At 34.3% G+C, this 20,390-nt stretch overlaps 1 protein-coding gene across 4 annotated transcripts in view; it reads left to right on the top strand.

Annotated features, from left to right (window-relative positions):
* The window catches only part of PCDH9 (protocadherin 9), a 966,004-nt gene that overhangs the window by 624,025 nt on the left and 321,589 nt on the right, over positions 1–20,390 (top strand). For 3 of the 4 annotated variants that reach the window (XM_067712923.1, XM_067712924.1, XM_067712926.1), the window contains one exon: positions 5,979–6,180. In XM_067712923.1, the coding sequence (XP_067569024.1) occupies positions 5,979–6,180 (202 nt within the window). The remainder of the gene's footprint in view (positions 1–5,978; positions 6,181–20,390) is intronic. The other variant, XM_067712925.1, reaches the window with a different exon arrangement.

Here is a 20,390-nt window from a genome sequence, read left to right as displayed (position 1 = left end):
TAGGAGACGACTTACTGTGGGAGATGTAAGCATGGGTCTCTTCCTGTTTCGAGTAATTGACTATGAATTGTGGCATGTGAGAGCTCCCCCTACAGACCTGTCCTGCTTCCAGTTTTAGTTGAGGTTTCTTTAATGAATCACACAAATAGGTTCTCAAAAATTACTTATTAAATGAATGAATGAATGAATAGCCCTTTATGTTGAATATAAGAAATTGTGGGTTTTGTTCCCAGTGAAACCTATATAGACAAATGACTTTACCTCATTTCCTCATTTGAAATAAATGTAACAGGTTAAAATAGACTAGAAAAATCCCTAAATAATTTCCAGCTTAAAAAAAAAATACACAAATTCTTCATTAGCAGAACAATTTAGCATTAAGTATTGGGTTGGCCAAAAAGTTCGTTTGGGCTTTTCCATAAGATGGTACGGAAAACCTGAAGGAACTTTTTGGCCAACCCAATAATTTCCAATCAACAGGATAGGAGAGTAACTCAATTTATCAGTAACAAATAATAAAATGACTCATTATAAAATAATTCTGTGCTCAAAATGTTTCATTTATCACCAGTTTAAAAGTTCCTTATAATTTTGTCCTAAAAAACTATTTCTTAGCTTCTTTCTTAGTTTCTTGATGTAAACGCTCAAACATGAATAAGGAAGAACATGTGTGTATTAATATGTTTTCCTTCAGTCAAGCCTGTGAATATTAAGTAACAGCAAATTAAACTGTAACCATAGATTGCTTTTGGGTTTGCATTTAATTTACCTTCTAAACCTCTATGAGTTTTACTTGATTCTGGATTTTATTAAGAGGTAGAGTACATATTAATTTTAGATGACAAGAAGCTATTGAGGAACTTGCTATTGAATTGAATCAGTGGTTTTAGCTGAAAATGTGTTCTTTTGTCATTTAAAAATTCCTCTTTCCATAGCTTGCAACATAAGACTATACTCTTAACAATTACTCTTAAATTTTCAATTGAAGTATCTTCTTTTAAAAATAAGAAAGAACAAAAAGTTTCTAACTAATGTTATAAGAAATATTTGAATTAAAATGCAGTTTCCAAAATTTTTTTAACCCTTTTTGGTATGATTTTCTTTGCTACTTTGAGAATAACTACATATGAAAATATTATTTCAAATAAAAAGTATATCTTCATCAGATTTAATGCTGAGATAAAGCAAAAAAGTTCATATATGGAACTTTAACACTTTTTGTCTTTTACTTCATCATAAGTAATTGCTGGCTGATGTGTTTGTGTGTGTGTTTACTATTTAGAGATTAGATAGATATATAGATGATATATTAGTTTTTAAATGTGATTAAAGGAACTAAATCAAAATATTTCCTTAAAAAGTTATTTAAAGAATTTTCCACAAGTGAAATCATATTTAAACAATTCTGTAGCACTTTGTTTCTACTTCCATAATATCAATTTATAATTTTCCAAAAAATAATCATTTAAATGCCAGTCATTAACTGGTAAATTTGTTTATTTGACTTATAATAATTGGCCTAGTCCTATATTCATGTTATCTTGTGATTTGAGGAAAGGCAAAGCTCTTTAATTGCAATGATTAAAAAGCTAGTTAAAGAAAGTAAAAAATGAAAGTTAGGGTAGCAACACAGTGACAGAAGATTGTCTGACATTCCTTAGCTCAAGAGCAAGCCCAACTACTGTCTATCAGGTTTTTCCTTTCTCTTGGACTAAGTTCTATTTTGCTATAAGTGATGAAGAGGAATACAATTTTAAGTATTAAAACTTAGCATATGTTCTAATAGTGCAAAGACAATGTATGGAAATTTTAGTGTAGTCAAAATAATAAAAATTTTAAATATCATAATTCCATGACCAGACAACACTGCTTTAAACCCTTAGTGTATGTATAGTCAGATCTTAGCTTACACATATTCACACCCTAAAGCACATTAACAGGAATGCAATTCAACACAGTAAAATCTTTACAAACCTCATTTTTACACTTAACAATAGATTATAAATATTTTCCACATCAATAAACATTAACATTATTTTAAGTATTGTGAATGATTCAATTGTATGCTATTACATAATTTATTAGTTACCTATTAGACATTTCACTCTTTTTTATATTTTTGCTATTTTATGCAAAGACACAATGTACCTTACTACTAAATCTTTGCACATGGGAACCTATCTAGATTAATGGGACTGGGATTGTAGGCTTGAATGTGAATCATTCATTGGTGAATAATATCCTGTACCAGTAAGACACATACAAGAGAAGAATTAAAGCAATGACTAAGATTTCTTAGCTGACTCATTCAGTGACTCTTGGAAAACAGTGTCCAACATAAGAACATGTGTATCTTCTCAGGGCATCTTGAATTTTCCCTCTCTTTCATACTAATCTACAAGAAAAAATATTGTAAAAGTTCTTGGTGATGTTTCTCAGACCTAATCAGTGTGGCATCTTCCAACTTACAGTATCCTGAACATACCTGTATTTGCATGCATGGCACTTTATGCTGGCATAGAGAACAGGGTCTCTTATGGAAGCTTCGCTTGGTCAGAATCCATATCAGCAGTCCCAAAGTAAAATAACATGAAACAACCTTAGTAGTTCTTGTTCCCATATTATTCTTCCTCGGGGCAGCTTGGGACCTGGAGCTAACCTGTCAGTGATAAATCAGATAAACAAATGTGACATTCAAACCGTCAACCAGACTTAGCCAAATGTAATAATAATGTTTCCCATGGGAGAAAATGGAATGGGTAAGAAATAGATACAGGAAAACAAAATGTAAGTGCCCAGGCTTTGGAAAGTCTGAAGTAGTCTCATGATAACATGTGTTGTCCCAATTCAGTCAGGCAGAGTTTCACTATATTTATAACCCAAACTGGGCTCCTTTCCATGGGGATAACCCAAAAGCAAAATTCCCAGAGACTATAAGTAAAAAGTTCTCTCTCGCTTTGAATATACAAACAATCATAGGTTTCTTGAAAGAATAGTGGGAAAACCTTCACTTTCTCTGAGGAGAAACCCTGTGTTCTAAACTGTTGGTCTTCATACCTCACTTCCACCCAAGAGCAGCTTCCCCTCAGAGAGGCTCTGGGCTGTCACACCTACAGGCACATTGTGAGGCATGCCAAGATTCTGCAGGTCTCTTCCCAAAGAACAATACTTTTTTCTGGGGTGAAGAAATTGCATCTTTATAACTGCTAAACACTGATAACCCCAGAAGTTAAAAGCTATTAATTTTGAGAATTATAGCTACCTTTTATTGAGTACCTACTATGTGTCATGTATTATATAACAAGAACACTTCTTATTTTATCTGTTTGAGCCTTACAACACTCCTCTGCTTAAGGCACTGCTCTCTCCATTCTACAACGCCAAGAACTCCTCTAAAGACATAATGTCCTTGTCCAGGGCCAGGCTCTACCGAGCAAGAACCCCCAGGCAGGAAATCTGGTTCTGACTTCTCATCTGGTGCTCTTGGGCAAAACCTGAATAAGTACTGTATTCCTTGATGACACCCATAACACCTGTTTCATAATGTACCATTCTCATTTTCCTTAATTTTAATTTATTCAAATATTCTCCTTCTATCTTGATATTCCAAACATTATTCCACTTGCATCAGTCATTATGATGATAAGTTAAAGATTGATTTGCTTACTCAATTTGCTTCATACTATAATATCCATGTTGCCATTCTTAGTCCTTATGCATCACCACCCCTACCTCCCATTAGACTGATAAATTGTGCACAATTTTGCCAATTAAGACTTAAACATCTCTGAGTCAAATTTATTAGGAAGTATTTCTGTAAACCACAGTAGTTTAAACATTATATTACACTAATTTACAGGGTCTTACAGCAAATAAATTACACTAGATTTATATCTGTTATTCTCAATTATAAAGTGGTAAAGAAATAGCATAGTATAGTATATGTGAGATAGAATTTAATAAGTTATATTTGAAATAGTTTAAAAAATATTTTCCTTATTATTTTGAGTAAATATAACACCAGGCTACATACCAGTAGGTGCCCAATGATACTATGAGAACGACTGGATTTAGTTATAACTGATGTTGCAGATTTGGACATTTCCTAGGAAAAAAAAAACTATTGTAATTAAAACAGTTTAGAAGAATATCACAGATGTTAATTTTCCTTTTTCCTTCTGTCTATGAAACAAATATTTTATAATGCCTTATAAGCATCTCCCAGAAATGCTTTATGAAGATTGCAGAATCATTCAGATTGTTCCATTGTCTCTCTTATGTTTTGACTTCCTTTTTATTCACTTAAGCTATAACTAAGAGATAGTCCTCTAGAGGCAACACCAAAGATACTTTAGTCACTAAAACTATGGACTTTTTAGTAGACCAATCACTTTAAAAGCGATGTTTAGCAATTATGTATTGTAGGAAGCCTGGTCACTGTTCTTTATTACAAAAGCATACACTTAATATGAATTAAGTGCATGTTGAAACAGAAACAGAGAATACTTGTATTATTATTCCCTCAAGGGTTAAATTCACCTGGGAGAGGAAACACTAATAAATAAAATCAGTAGCATGACCTTCCCTTAAAAGTAGAAATGCATTTCATATATTAGTATTCAAGTTTGCTTGCATATTATGTAGCACTTACCTAGGCATGGTTCAAACTCTATTGAGGAGGGAACAATGGTAGTGAGATAGTTGTGCTTGAAGGTGCAATGTGCTACAGTAGACTCAATTAGGACCATTTATGATTATAGTTTATATGATGTCTACATTAGTTCATTTAAAATGTACTAAACTATCAAATCACTTCACACAGGTCATTGAACAGCAATAAAGTGGTATCAGCTCTTCTCCATTATGACTCTGAGCTAGATTTGAACGAGTGACTCACAGAAAATAGGCTATATTCTATTGTCAGTCTATAAGAAATACATTTATAGAATAGCAGTATTTCTACCTATAACATTTTGTCTCTACATTTGTTTTCTTTGAAATGGATACAATTTATAAATTGTCTCTTGAAAACACAAATCTTAGGTAAGATAAAATAATTGTTATACATTGTATCTCCATATATTATATATTTATTACTTATATATTCATAATTTTATTAAATCTGAGTAAAAGTAGCCACATGCAATGCGATATTAAAAGGTCTTTTGGTTATCAAAGCAAAATGGAAATTAGGTGTAGTCAGACATACAGCACAAATTTACTACTCTCGCATAATTCTGTAAGGCATAAATCTCCACCATACACACCTGTAAATGTTCTCTTATCTCATAGATTATATCAGCTAAAAGAATATTTACCAAGAAAACTAAGCAGTGATCTGTGCTGAAAGGCACAATTTTATTTTACTAAAATACTAAAATGTATTAAAGTACCCATATACATATTTTAGGTCACTTCTGATGGTGACATTGTGTAAATAGATGCCAAAGTAGGATTACAAACACCTTTCAACAGGGATATTCTAAAACCAATGACTGGTAGCAATATCTGGGCCAGTGGACAATAATGGCTTCACTGCAAAAGCTACCTTAAAAGCCTCAAATAAACACAATACTAGGTCATTCAAAAGAAATGGAATGTTGTGTTGCATTATCTATGCATTTATTCAAATCTATGAAACAAACATTTTTGTATTTCTGCTTATTTAAATTTTTTTTATAGCTTTGACCATTAGCATATATATATATTCGTTTTTGCCTTTCTTTCTACAACTTTCAATGGTATACCACAAGTTTTTTGTTCTTGAATTACACAAGATTGAAATTCTTTCTTGTATTTTGCAAGTTGGATATGTCATAGGAAATGACAAATAATAAATGTTTGTTTCCAGCTGTGTTCCAAGTATTTTATATTCTGCTTCGACATTGCACTGTGTGTTAAAGTTGCTTTGCTTTGCGTTCCGCCTCCACTTCCTTTGGGAAGGATGTTAACGGTGTGTCCTGTGGTCTTCTTTGTAGTCGCAGCGCCGGGTTACCTTTCATCTCCCTGACGGCTCCCAGGAAAGCTGCAGTGACAGTGGTCTAGGAGACCACGAGCCGGTGGGTAGTGGAACCCTGATCTCACACCCTCTTCCTCTGGTTCAGCCACAGGACGAATTCTATGACCAGGCCTCTCCGGACAAGAGGACTGAAGCAGATGGCAACTCTGATCCCAACTCTGGTGAGTCCTCTTAAAAACTTTGCTTGGAGTTCTTCTGGTTTTCTGTTGTGCCCTTGAGTTTTAACAGTCATTCTGGGGAGCAAGTAAATGGACATTCAGTTGTTTTTTGCTGGCTTTATTGTTGTTGTAATATTCTTTGAAATATATCAAGTCTAATGTGCTTGGTATATTGGCTGTTAAATTCTTTGGTGCATCTTTATTTTATGAACCATGAAAAAAGAAAAAATGCTGCAGATACAATTGCAAGAAGCCGTTTTATGAAAGACATCTAGATGTCAAAGATATTAAAATGGGAAGACAGTTTTACATTTTAGAATTGATTAAATATAGTTAAGTGGAACATAGTCAATGAAGAAAAAGAAAAAAGTGTCCTGTGGAATGCTCTTTTCCAATGAAGACTATACACACACACATAAACACACACACACACACACACACACACACACACACACACACATATATATATATATATATATATATATATAACATGGTGATTAAAACAAGTATGAAGAGGAGTGATAATGATGTGGGGGTTTATGGGTTTATATTTTTTGTCTATTTTAATTTTGGATTTTTTTTTTTAACCAATACATTGAAAGAGTGGAATGAGTGGGATGAGACTGGCAAAATCCTTTATTTTCTGACAAACTCACACCTCACCTCAGAAATCATTATACATTCCAGGTAAGCCCTGTGAGGGTACTTCTTCCTCGGCCTTTGAAGAAAAATTTGGGCAAATGCTATATCTTTTTTGTTCATGTTATTGTTATTTTTTTTAATCACTAACTAGTTCACTTTACTTAAAAATTAGAAGTCCAATTCAATAATTATTATGTCCAGTCCAAAGCAATGATCGTGATTTCTGTTTGATTTGAATTAAAAGTTTTTCCTAACTCACCTTGGCCTGCTTCAAACTTGTCTATTGTGTGAAATGGGGTTAGGGTGATGTTTTCGTAATGTCCTAGCTCTTTCTCTCACTGCTTTAGATATTAAAGTGCCTCTGGCAATTCTATGGTTGAAGTAGAAATACCAAGAAGAGGTAAAAAGCATGAAAGGACTTTCTTAACTAGTCCTGTTGTGGTAATCCAGCATTGGCATTTTATGCCTTCTAGGATTTTAAACTGACTCTTTGATTTCAGGGTAGTGGTGGGGGATCTTTTGTACATATGCGCCCTCTCAAGCTGTGCTCCCATCTCTGCAGGTTTTTCTGATAGGTGGTTCTCTTCTCATTGACATATGAAGTTACATTTGCATCTTCTATCTGCTGAAGTTTTCCTCAGCCAATCTTTTAGGAAAATCTAAGCAAATTCCATACCAGCTCTGGTTCTTAATCTTTCATGTCCTCTTTCTTGGTCCCATAAGGAAAACATACATGCATCTTTTGACTTCACATATCCAGAAGGTCAGGCCATATCCAAAGAGCCAACTACTCATCTCACAGCATTTGGCGGAGCTGGTCAAAAATTCTCCTTAGATTTCTTGGTTCTGGTTAGTCTAAGGACCATTGAACCTGTGGTTCCATTGTCTCAACATTTGCAGGACTTGTGTAAAGAGGTTGGATATGTAGGACAGCTCTTTCTAAACAGATTTCCTAGTCTGCAACTTCCCCTTCTCCAATTTTAAAACATCTCTTATTAGCATTAAGGCAAGGGTCGCAAAACTGGTTCTTGACCACCTCTTCTGCACATGGCTCCTCTGGTCTTTGGGCCTCCTCCAAAATCAAGACAGGAAAGCTCTATTTTAAACACACTGGCACAAATGGTTTTAGGACTTTTCTATGTAGTTCACCAGTTATTTTCACGGAAGTAAAGGTAAAAAAAAAAAAAAAGTATGCTGCAATATGGTTAAGCTAAGCTGCCCTAGGCCAGGACTTTATCTAATAGGTGCAGTTACTCATCCAACAATTTCTTAAACCTGGAAAATAGCACTGGGTAAACTGCCAAATAGGAGAAGACATGAGAGATTCTAAAGCTGGGGGTAGGGGGGAAACTTTCAAGCCTGCTTGAAGAACTCCCCAGAATTTTTACCAATCCTGTCACATGGAAAAAAAGACCCAAGGGAAGACACACCCTTGTACACTGCAACACTCAACTCAGCACAGTGACTTCACCCAGAAGAATCACGTTCATAAAAATGTGTTAAACCAGAACAGTGCTCCTTGCTGGAGAAGCCGTCCTTATCCATGATTGGGAAGGAAGGATAAGAGTCAGATAGGGAAAGGTGGAGCCCAGAGGGCCCCTGGAGGCTAACACTTCTTTTGACATTTAAAAAGACTTTAATTTTAACCTCTTTTGCAAACGTCTAGAGGAGAATTCATTAGACTAGCCTAGAAACACTGAGATCCATAACTAAGCAGTAATTCATATTAGTATAATATTATGATATATTATCTTAAAATTCTGCAGTCACATTTTTGTAATTAACTTTGAAGAATTTGTGGAGTAAGGTACAGAGTAATTGAAGCAATAATCTTCAACAGTAATAATCTTGCTATGTAGATCTAAACCATTTCCATTGTCTTCAGTGGCATTTTCTGTCTCTTGAAGAGTCATGATTTTATAGCAATCATGCAATATCCATATAAATTTGTATTATCTATAGAGTTATTAAGTATTATATCTGTATGGATTCCTAGTTTTTCAAATATAATGATTCTTAAAAATAATTAAAATTTAGTAATAATTTCATAGTAACTTTTTTCATTATGCATTTTTTAAAGAAATTAATACAAATGGTATCATGTGGGGGAGTTTTTGGAAACTTAAGCTTTAATATACCTTTAGACTTTAATGTAGCCCTCTGGCAACCAAAGAGATAGTGTCTCTATGTTCTAGGCACTTCTGAGTCCTAGTGCATACTTAGTCAACTGTCCCACAAATGGCACACACACATGCAATATTTCTTGCAGTGAGTTTTGTCAGTTTTTCTGCATAAAAAGATTTATCCCATTCCCAAATAACAGAATTAATCATATTTCCTTAAAAAGTTAACTTATTAATATGATCATGCCCTCCATGTAAAACTCAATAAAACCATTTATTCTAATAAAATAGTAAGGGGATTTTCAATTGAGGATTTTAATTTTTAAGACATATAGCTAGAGTGATGAAGAAATTTCACCAAGTTAAAAAGAAACAAAAACAATTATGTAATCAGATTGGGAGCAGTTTATTACCACTAATTCAGAATTAGGTCCTAATCCTGTCCCATTGAGAATCATGAATGGAGTTATTTTTTCATCTGTTTTTCTTTTAAATGCTAATTTTAAGGATTTTCTCCTGTTTAATGATGTTCAAATTTTCACATTGTATTTATATTATTAAAGCCCTGACTGTCATATGCTTCTACCTCTATATGGACTGGGTATGAATTCAGCTGGTGAATTTCTCGCTAAGGATAGTTTTGATACCTGGTATATTTATGGGTAATATTTACTGAAGTCTACTTATGAGTCAGGAATGCTAGTAAATGTTTTAATATATTGTTTATGATTCCACACCAGTATTGCAAGTTAAATAGTATTATAAGTAAATTATTTGTCAAAACTACTTAGCAAGTAGCTGAGGCATAATATGAACTCGGGAATGCCTAACTTCACAGGTTATGCTTTTACTATTCAAAGAAACCACCTGCAATGTGCAAAGGTTTTAAGACAGTGTGTAATACAATATAGTCATCACTGACATTGAGTTTTAAATTTGAGGACACTAATCTCATTTTTAAGAGGAAGTTTGAGACATTGAATATTACTAAGATGAGTCGTAAGACGAACAACTTGTGAAAGAACTACTTCTGCAAGGATTACTTGGCACTGGGCTAATGAAAATTAGACCTTAATAGGACCCCGCAGCCCACACAGTATAAAATTATTTTATACAGAGGAGTAAAAAGGGAAGTGCTTGGCCTAAGTTACATAGTTTGTGAGTCAAGAATAGAACTCATATATGTGGAGTCTTACTTAGTCTTATTTAGTCCTCTTTTCGTTGGAACAATTTTTCTTTATCATGGTACTTATATCTTTTCCTTAAAGAGAATCTGTGTGATTAGTTGATTCACAATTGTCTCTCCCATTAATCTCTAAAGACTATTTGCTCACCTTTCTATTCTCCAGGCATAACAGTACCTGGAATATAGTAGGACAGCAATGTATATTTGTTGACTAAAAAAATAATATTTCACAAATACACAAATATACAGTGAGACAAATTAAGTGTTCTATTAAGATAAAGCAAATAAACAAATAATAAACCTAGGAAGTCCTATATCATGTTAACTGTGGTTATCTTCAGTTTGGAGTATTAATTTATTTTTAATTGTCTATATTTTCCACAGTTTTAATAATGTAGTCAAATTATATTTTTATTTTGTAATTTTCATGGAGAGCACCTGATACAGAGCTAAGAAAAAAATCATTCTTAGAATAAAGTATTCTTAGAATAAAGTAAAAAAATTCTTAGAATAAAGTAAAAAAATTCTTAGAATAAAGTAAAAAATTGTATTAAAAATATTTTTTCCTGTCAGTCTTAAAGATATAGGACACACATGCTAAGAAACGGAGAACTTAAAATATTTGAGCATGAGATTTTAAATGAGGCTGTCATTTTGGGGAGAAAAAAAATCAAGTTAATAAAATTTTAAAATACTCCAGCAAAATCCAGAAGAAAAACATAATTACCCTATCAAATTTCAGTCCTAAGAAATTGTACTAATCCTAACCTTCAAGAAAAAAAATCACTAACCATAATATGCTTTGGGAATTAAACATGAATTTGATTTTTGGGGCACAGCATTTTATACAATAATTTTTATGAACTATGTTTATTTTTTTTCATACATACCTTGGGTTGAACTAATTATACGAACCCAAAGAAAATTTTTCAGAGGTTTCATATTGTCACCTGTTATGTTCATTTCCCCATGGGATTTTTGTAATCAATTCAGGGTGATCCCACAATAGTGGCCCCTGAGTTAATGAATCTAGAGTTCCTCAGAGAATGGTAGAGAGAAAAAGTAATCAATCCTACTGTGCTTTGAGTTTAAGGGGAAAAAAAGACAATAAAAGAACAAAATTTGATTTTTTAATGCTATAAAACTTTAATTTTTTGCTTTATTAAATATATTTTTCTAAATGTAAGTTAAAAACTATCTATTACTAACTACTTTCTCCTTAAAATCAGAGAGGTCAGAACATTTTCTAGATTAAGTCATGTAGATCACAAACAAAATATACATCTACTCATCTCTTATGTATGTATATACGTATATATGTATCTATCTATCTACCATCTATGTTCTATTGCTAATCACCACCAACTTAGTATCTTAAAACAACGCACATTCATAATTTCACAGTTTAAGTCAGGAGTCCGAACGTGCCTTGGCTGAGTCCTCTACTCAGGGTCTCAAAAGCCTGCAATCAAGGTGTGAACCAGGTTACTTTCTCATCTGCAGGCTAAACTGTGGAAGAATTTACTTCTTAGATTTTTCAAATTATTAGAAGAATTTATTTCCTTGCAGTTGTAAGACTGAGACTATCTCACTGGCTGTGTGCTGGAGACAGCTCTAAGTCCTTGGAGGTCACCCTCAGCTGCTAACCACATGTGCCTCTCAACATGACTGCTTACTTCTTCAAGGGCAGTTAGAGAGACAGTCTCTAGAGTGAGTTTGTAGCAATATGCATTCTTACATAACTTCACATATTCACAGGAGTGACATTCCATCACTGTTGCCATATTCTATTGGTCATAAGCAATTCTCAGGTCCTGCCCACACTCAAGGGAAGGGGGATACATATGGTAATGAACACCAGGAGGTTGGGAACCTGAGGGGTCACACTAGAGTATGTCTGCCATAATTTATATAAGACTTAGTAATTCTGAAATATCTTACAATTCAAGGTCTGTCATTTAAGATCCTTTATTCACATGACTTTTCCATGATTCGTTCATTTGTTTATTCATTCTGTAAACACTCATGCAGAGGCTACTATGTGTCAGGTACTCTGCTAGATTCTGGGGACAGGCATTAAAACCAAGGTTCAATAAACTTAAAAAAAAAAACTGAATTACTGTGAGAACAAGAGTTCTAATGTCAGTTCCTTGGTAGGAGAGGCCTTGAGTAAATTTGCGGGAACTTGTAAAGTTCCTGAAATTGTTTTGCAATTTTATTTTCTCTGAGGGGCAGGCTATGAGCATTTTATAGACCATAAAAACAAGACAAAAAAAAAAAGAAATATTGACTTTTGAAAGAGAGAAGATACTAGATACCAATAACATTAGTGAACTAGAATAAATGCCATTTATAAACATAAAAAAGTGGGGTGTTAAAATAGAATATGTCTTGAATAAGAAATCAATAAAGATTCTATAGAGTGATACTTTAAACAAGTGACATTGGATAAACAGATATTGTTTAAGCAAATAAAATATGTATGTGTGCCTCTGTGTGCGTGTGCCTCTGTGTGTGTGTGTGTGTGTGTGTGAGCACCCACTGGCAGTGCAGGTTTCTTGGTGCTATGAAATGTCATGGCTAGTTGGGTAAGCAGTGAATAGTTCAGTATTTTTGTGGCACATGCAGTTATGCTTAGCTCCACCACGTGGTCTCGGGTTCCTAACCTCCAAAATGGGGCTATTAATATCTTTGAGAATATTGTTATGAAAACTACAGTTATTTGATATAAATAATCACTTAGCACAGTGCCTGAAACACAGATGCTCAACAAATGATTAATATACAACTGTTCCAGTCTGTGACAAGAAATGAACCTGGATTGAGATATAGGTTGGACCAGATTTTGAATGATGGGGAGGATAGAATACATTCTAATTGGATACAGCAGATAAGAGAATAGAAAGACTTGATGGTATTCCATGATTTTAGTTTGCTAGACTTACCGGAAAATTACACAATTAAATAAATTAGAGAATATGAGATAAAAAAGCTCAGCTTAGGAAACAATTCTTAAAAAGTTTAAAAATTTGGATAGGTGTAAAAGTTCCTAGATAGATGTATCTAGGAACTAAGAATATGATTCTGAGTTGGAAACTGGAAACTTACAACATAGAAGGTGACTGAAATTTGGGGAGTAAATGTAGTTATGAAGATAGACAAGGGACTATCTTCGAAGGGATTATCTTCTTGGAAGATAGTCCAAGAAGGAAATCATGACAAACAACATTTAGGGCAGGCAAAGATGAGGGTGGAGTGGAGTGAGAGCAAAGACAACAAAAATTAGGGTAGAATCAAAAAGATATTTGAAAGTTTGGGGGAGGTTTGAGTCCTAAACATAGTCAGTGTTGGCTTTTTTGGGAGGCACTGTGGAGTTGTGATTAAGAACACAGACTGTGGATTCAGAATAACCTTTTATCTAACTCATTGACCCTGGGTCCACAGGGCTGTTGGCACATACTGCAGGCTTGGTTTACAGGTATCATTATTTCTGTATTGTTATTATTATCAATAGACAGTGAAAATATGTAGAAGAATCAAAACATTTAGCAAAAGTTTCCAGTCAAGTGTTCAAAGTTACCACAGAGAATTTTGAAATGCAAAATCATTGTTATACCTTAGAAGAAAAAAAATTCTAAAAATGTGTTTCAAATTCTGAATACTTTATATTTTAAATTCTTTTCATGGGACTTTTTTCATACTCATCATATCTGATGGGCAGTTCCGGAACACCACAGTTTGCTAAAGACTGATAAAAACTTATATAGTAAAGCATATTTATACTCCAGTATATTCATTATTTCACTTTAAATAAATTATGTTCACTTTATGATTTTAAAGTATTTATTATAACATTAATTATTCAAAATACACTTTTTGTTTCATTCCTATTTTATTTTTAAGAGGATTGCAATGAGATGACTTTATCTTTTATTACTTAAAGTGGTTAAAACTGGCTGTAAAACCAGCAGGAACACAAGCTTTCTCTGCTGGTAAGTTTTAGATCTCATCCATTTCAAGTATGACTTTAATCCCAAAAAGAATTAGCTTTGAATACTTGTTTATCATAAATATCTAGAAGTAGTTAGTAATATTCAGTAGCATTTGAGCTTGTTGAATTGGTCACTGAATAGTATGCTCAGTGTTATAGTAGAAAAATCTGTAGGAACAATATGCCTCCTAGTGTAAAGGAAGGGTAATGTCAGCTTTCATTGGTGTGCTGTAAAGACTTTCATTTCCATAGCTGCCTGCTGCCATGTGATTCATTCTGCTAAGGGTGGGTAAATAGGAATGGCATTAATTAACCCTGATGTGTGGTCTGCCTTAAAGGAAAAAAATATTCTTTGTATATCAGTGTTTATAATAATTTGAGAGTGTTAAAAGTGATAAACAGATAAGCAAATCAGTAGCTGTATCTAAAAATAAGGAGCTTACTGATTTCAGTAACTCTTAGAAATATTCTTTATTATTATTACTATTTTTTATTTTATTCTATTTTTGGCTGCATTGGGTCTTCATTGCTGCACAAGGGCTTTCTCTAGTTGCAGCGAGTGGGGGCTACTCTTCACGGAGGTGTGCAGACTTCTCATTGCAGTGGCTTCTCTTGTTGTGGAGCATGGGCTCCAGGCATGTGGGCTTCAGTAGTTGTGGCATGCGGGCTCAGTACTTGTGGCTTGCAGGCTCTAGCGTGCAGGCTCAGTAGTTGTGGCACACGGGCTTAGTTGCTCCACGCACGTGGGATCTTCGTTGACCAGGGATCGAACCCATGTACCCTGCATTTGTAGGTGGATTCTTAACCACTGCTCCACCAGGGAAGTCCCTTAGAAGTTTTCTAAAGCCATGTCATAAGAAAAACATGGAAATAAATTACTAATTATAAAGGATCTATACTCAAAATCAAACTAGTATCTTTTATTTTATCTTGATATAGAAAAATAAATAAGAGAAATAAACTGTCTAGAGTTTTAAAATAATTTGAAATTTTTGAAGAAACCACAGATACTTGTCTCAAATGTTCCAAATTAACCTTAACACTATTTTGACACATGTTTCTGTCAGTGGATTGAGAATTATTCAGATTAGTGTGACTGACAAATACATGAATGTCCAGATTTTAATAACTCTAAAGTTGCCAGATAAAATACAGGATGGCCAGTTAAATTTGAATTTCATATAAACAATATTTTTTTCAGTCTAAGTATGTCCCAAATATTGCAATATTGCACAGTTTCTTGCAATATTTGGGACATACTTAGACTGGTAAATTATTCATTGTTCATCTGAGATTCAAATTTAAGCAGCCATCCTGTATTTTATTTTTTCTAAATCAGGCAACACTACCCTAAAATATGATGATTTAATAAAATAGTATTAAATGAATTAAATAATATAATTTAAATATTATGAGGAAATCTACTTATGGCATACATTTAATTACAATTAAAATTCAGAGCAGGGATTAGTCAACCTTATGTTAGAATTAGTTCTGTGATACTGCCCCAGGTAGAGACATCATTGCTTTACTTTAAAAAAGCATCAGTTCGTAGTATATTTCTATGTCCAGAAAAGAATCACAACGTTAGAGGTTCAGTTTGTGCTTATACTCAACAATGTAAATGCATTACTCCACCATTGAATGATAACTTTTATGTTGGTCTTCTCCTGATTGTTGCAAACAGAGAAATTCTGGTTAAAGTTTTTTTTTTTTTTTTGCGGTACGCGGGCCTCTCACTGTTGTGGCCTCTCCCACTGCGGAGCACAGGCTCCGGACGCGCAGGCCCAGCGGCCATGGCTCACGGGCCTAGTCACTCCGCGACATGTGGTATCCTCCCGGACCGGGGCGCGAACCCACGTCCCCTGCATTGGCAGGCGGACTCCCAACCACTGCGCCACCTGGGAAGCCCTGGTTAAAGTTTTTGATTCATGATTTTTTTTGTTTGTTTAATGGTCTGTTTGATACATCATATTTTAGGATTCTTTATGTGTTCACTGACTTTTATATACTTTCTTTGCCTTCAGGATCTAATCTATGATTTTTTAGGATCTGACGGCTTCCAAGGGAAACTGCCAACATGGGTGGAAGGCAGGGGGAGATAGAGACGGGGAGAGGGAGTGAGGGGGGGAGAGGGGGAGAGACAGAGTTTTAATTTGTTTCCGGAATTTTAAGGCGTTGGTTGCATATCTTAGTAAAGATATCCACTTAGAATATATAAATACATTTTTAAGACCTCTCAAGTACGACGCTGAGAGGAAATGTGTGGAGAGCCATTAGACTGAGTACAAATCATGCCTCTTCCATTTGCCAAGCTGCATGACTTTGGGCAGGTTGCTCTGGCCCAGTGGCCTTGTCTGCAGCATGGGATGAGCATAAGACTTTTATCTCATAGACTTGTACAGATTGCAGGTTAACACATGTAACTCAGAACAGTTCTTGGTTCACAGTAAGTCTTCAATTATGTTAGCATTATTGTAAGAATTAAGTCAAACTAAGCAGTTACCTAAGCAAACTCTTTGGCTTCAGTTCTGTCCTCATAATTAATACACAAGTAAAGAACATGAGACTTATCCTTTCTAAATTCCAGTTTCTTCCTGGCTAGTTGAGGAAAGGTAGGTGTTGCTTTTTTAGTGAATCTTGAATCATCAAAATAATATCTTAGCTCTGCATTTCACCTTTCTTACATAGACAGTCAAATTTTGTTTTTAAAATGTGTGACTTAGCACCAGTTGTTTGAAATGTTACATAGATTTAGTCTAAAAAAGCTTTTGAATGGAGAGAATTTGGTATTTCTATAGGATCACTCCAAGCATCCACAAGTGGGTTTAACTGGTAACATTTAGTTATATATAAGGGATATTAATGAAAATCTTATTATGTTCCAGATTCCTGATCTTCAGTTGAATTTTGAAACTTTACAGATTTATTCCTACTAATTGGCCAGAAAACTCTTTATTTCTTTGTAATTAGTAATAACCCAGCTCTCAGTCAGATCTGCAAACAGGCAATATACTGTACTTTGGGCAAATTTGCCAGCTAATCTCTGCAAATTAAAAGCACAGTTAAAAATAACATAATAACAATTTTGATTTAAATGCTCATTAGAAGGAAAAAATTAAACCATAAACTTCCTAACTGCAGGCACTGGTTTCACTGATTTTATTTTCCCCCATGTTTTTGTGTTTTGACATGAACTGGTATTTTATCATTCCTGAGCATTCAAATGAAAAACCCTTTCACATTAGGAATAAAATAAGAAAACTTGAACCAGCTTTTAAAATATTCCAGGAATGAAAAAAAAAAGTTGCTTTAGTCAAGGAAGAGAGTAGATTATATTTTATGTTTTTAAAGATGCAGTTTTAGACTAAACCAAATGACAATTGTGAAACTATGTCTAGGGACCAAAAATAGATGTAGGGGCCCCACAAAACAACAAGCCCAGGCTTAAGAAAGGTAGCATCCTATCATAGGAAGAGTGATGCCTCATTAGAATATTTCCTCAAGGCCTCTTTTTTATTAAGGAAATATATTTTTAAATAAAATCAAAGAGGTATCTTCATTCAGAAGAGGATGTTGAGTTCTGATTTAAGCTCCTTAAGAAATACCTATAGAATATCTCACAGTAACTCTTCAGTAATCTCTCCTAAGTCAAAACTATTGTACAGTAAAAGGTTATGATTTAAAATAAGAAGTTCAGGTATTTCGAGCCAGAAATACCAATACTCCACATGCAGTAAAATCCTGACCTAAGCGGCAAGCAGCATAAGAAAGGGGGAAGGGAAATTAGCCTATAGTCTACCCATTTTACGTGATGCTAGCACAGTCAGAAGGCTTTAGATCTTTAGTTCTTTCATTGTCCAAAAAAGGTACAGAAGGTATGAAGGTGTTTTATGATGTGCAGGGCCCTGGGAACACCTGCTTCAGAATAAGGCAAATCAAGGTTGACACTGACCCTGTACTTTCTAGTCATGTTGTGAACTTTCAGTGTCTCCTCTCTCAATCGCTCTTTCTCTATCTCTCTCTCATATGTGTGCTTTTTCATTATAATAATAATATAATTATCTTAAATAGAGGATGTTAGAAATATTAGAAATGATATAAGCAGAGTGTCCTGAATATGGTCTGGCAGATAATAAGAGCTCAAAAATGTCAGTATTACTGTTATTAAGTAAGAAATGCTATCTCTCCTCACTGTATCAGTGTCCTCACATCTTCCTTCCAGTGTGATGCTTCTAATCAAATTTGAGTTGATAAACTGAAGAGGCAGTTTGAGTAAGTAAATGAGGAAAAATCTGTGGGATACTTCCATGAATGATATACTAACGTGTTTTGAAGAACATAGGGGAATGTATTTCGACTGTTCTGACATTTTTATTTATTTTCTAGTTCTCAAAAAGAATTATTTGTAATGACTTTTTTCAATATGAAATCAGAGGAAAGGCAATATGCATGATTATAATAGTTTAGGTGGTATTGAATAAAGAGCTTTAAAATTCTCAAATAGTCAGCTATTCAAAATAATCTGCCAAATGTATGTAGAAAGTATAGTGTTTCATAGAGTCTTTAGAACTAAAAATCCATGACTGTTTTCCATTATGTTTATCTTTATGTGGTAAACATTCATAAATTACTGATTCATGTTACACTAATAGACATATGAGTTATAGAAATAGTAAATTGTGAAATAAAATTGTTGTCAAGATATGACAAAATACAGGGCTTCCCTGGTGGCGCAGTGGTTGAGAATCTGCCTGCCAATGCAGGGGACACGGGTTCGAACCCTGGTCTGGGAAGATCCCACATGCCGCGGAGCAACTAGGCCCGTGAGCCACAACTACTGAGCCTGTGCATCTGGAGCCTGTGCTCCGCAACAAGAGAGGCCGTGACAGTGAGAGGCCCGCACACCACGATGAAGAGTGGCCCCCACTCACTGCAACTAGAGAAAGCCCTCGTACAGAAACAAAGACCCAACACAGCCAAAAATAAATAATAAATAAATAAATTAAAAAAAAAAGATATGACAAAATACAACATCCACTTTTGTGATACATAATTTTTTTAAGTTAACAAAAAAATATATTTTATTTGTAGTAATTTAATTTATATTGTACTCAAAACACTATTGTACTGAAAACACTATTGATATTGTATTGTATTGATATTGTATTTATATTGTACTCAAAACACTATTTATATAAAAATCAAGTTTTCTATTTCATTTGGAGTGTTTTCCTATTTTCCTTATATCTCTAAATTGCTTGTTTATTTGGCCTCAAATGAACTGCAGGCAGACAGTACTGATTTGCAGTTAGAGAGCCTGGTAAGTGGCATTGACTTTTTCATTTTTACTGAATTGCATGGGTACCTGGATTACAGTGTTTCTTTTCTCCATGGCTAAGCATCCCCTTCCTCTCTGATATTAGCTACAATGTGTGCTCACCCTCCACAGCTCATCACAGACTCACAGCTGTGCTGACACACACTCAGAGATCTCACATAGGACACACCAAGCTGGGGTCTCCATGGAATGAAAGGCAGAGTAAAGGAGACCTTAAGAGGTCCCTTAGCCAATTCCTTTGCTAAAATTCAGGGTTATATTCTATAGAGATCATCTCCTTTCTGTTTTCCTTATTGACAGTTACATTTTCCTTATCCCACAATTCAAGATACTGATTTTGATCCAAAATAATTTAAATCTATTTCCCAACTATTTTAGGCATGGTTACTTCCTGGTTTTTACTATAATGATGGGCAGGTCAGATGGAGCAGCACGCCTAAAGAGTCCTCAGTTTGCTTCTGGGCCTGAGTGTAGCTCAGGGTATCCCCTGCTTGGAGGAGTTTGACAGAACTGTCTTCTATTAGCCTTTAGGGTGAGGTTCAAACTCTGTCTATTCCCATCACCTCTTTCCTAGCACTATTAGTTTGGGGAATTGGAGGTTTGAGTGAACGATGTGACTTGTTCTCTATATTCCAAGCAACTGGAACAAAACGTTAACTATAATGCTGCCTCTTTGTACCAGTAAAGCAAAATGAAGATACATTTTTAATACTAAATTTTGTTGTTTTATTTTTCTTGCAGTGTTTATTCAGATGAAATGTGTGTGGTCATAAATATGTAGAACCTTATAATTATTTAAAAATCAGTATGGTCTCCTTGAAGTTTTAGACATTAGAATGTTTCCCCAGGCAATAAGAGCAGCTTATGGAAATTACAAAATGTATTAAAAGTTTAACCTTAAACCTGATGATACTCTATAAACTTTTTATA

The sequence above is a fragment of the Pseudorca crassidens genome, chromosome 18, assembly GCF_039906515.1.
Source record: "Pseudorca crassidens isolate mPseCra1 chromosome 18, mPseCra1.hap1, whole genome shotgun sequence".
Classification (NCBI taxonomy): Eukaryota; Metazoa; Chordata; class Mammalia; order Artiodactyla; family Delphinidae; genus Pseudorca; species Pseudorca crassidens.
The sequence above is the reverse complement of the archived record's forward strand: the minus strand, read 5'-3'. Positions and strand labels throughout refer to the sequence as shown.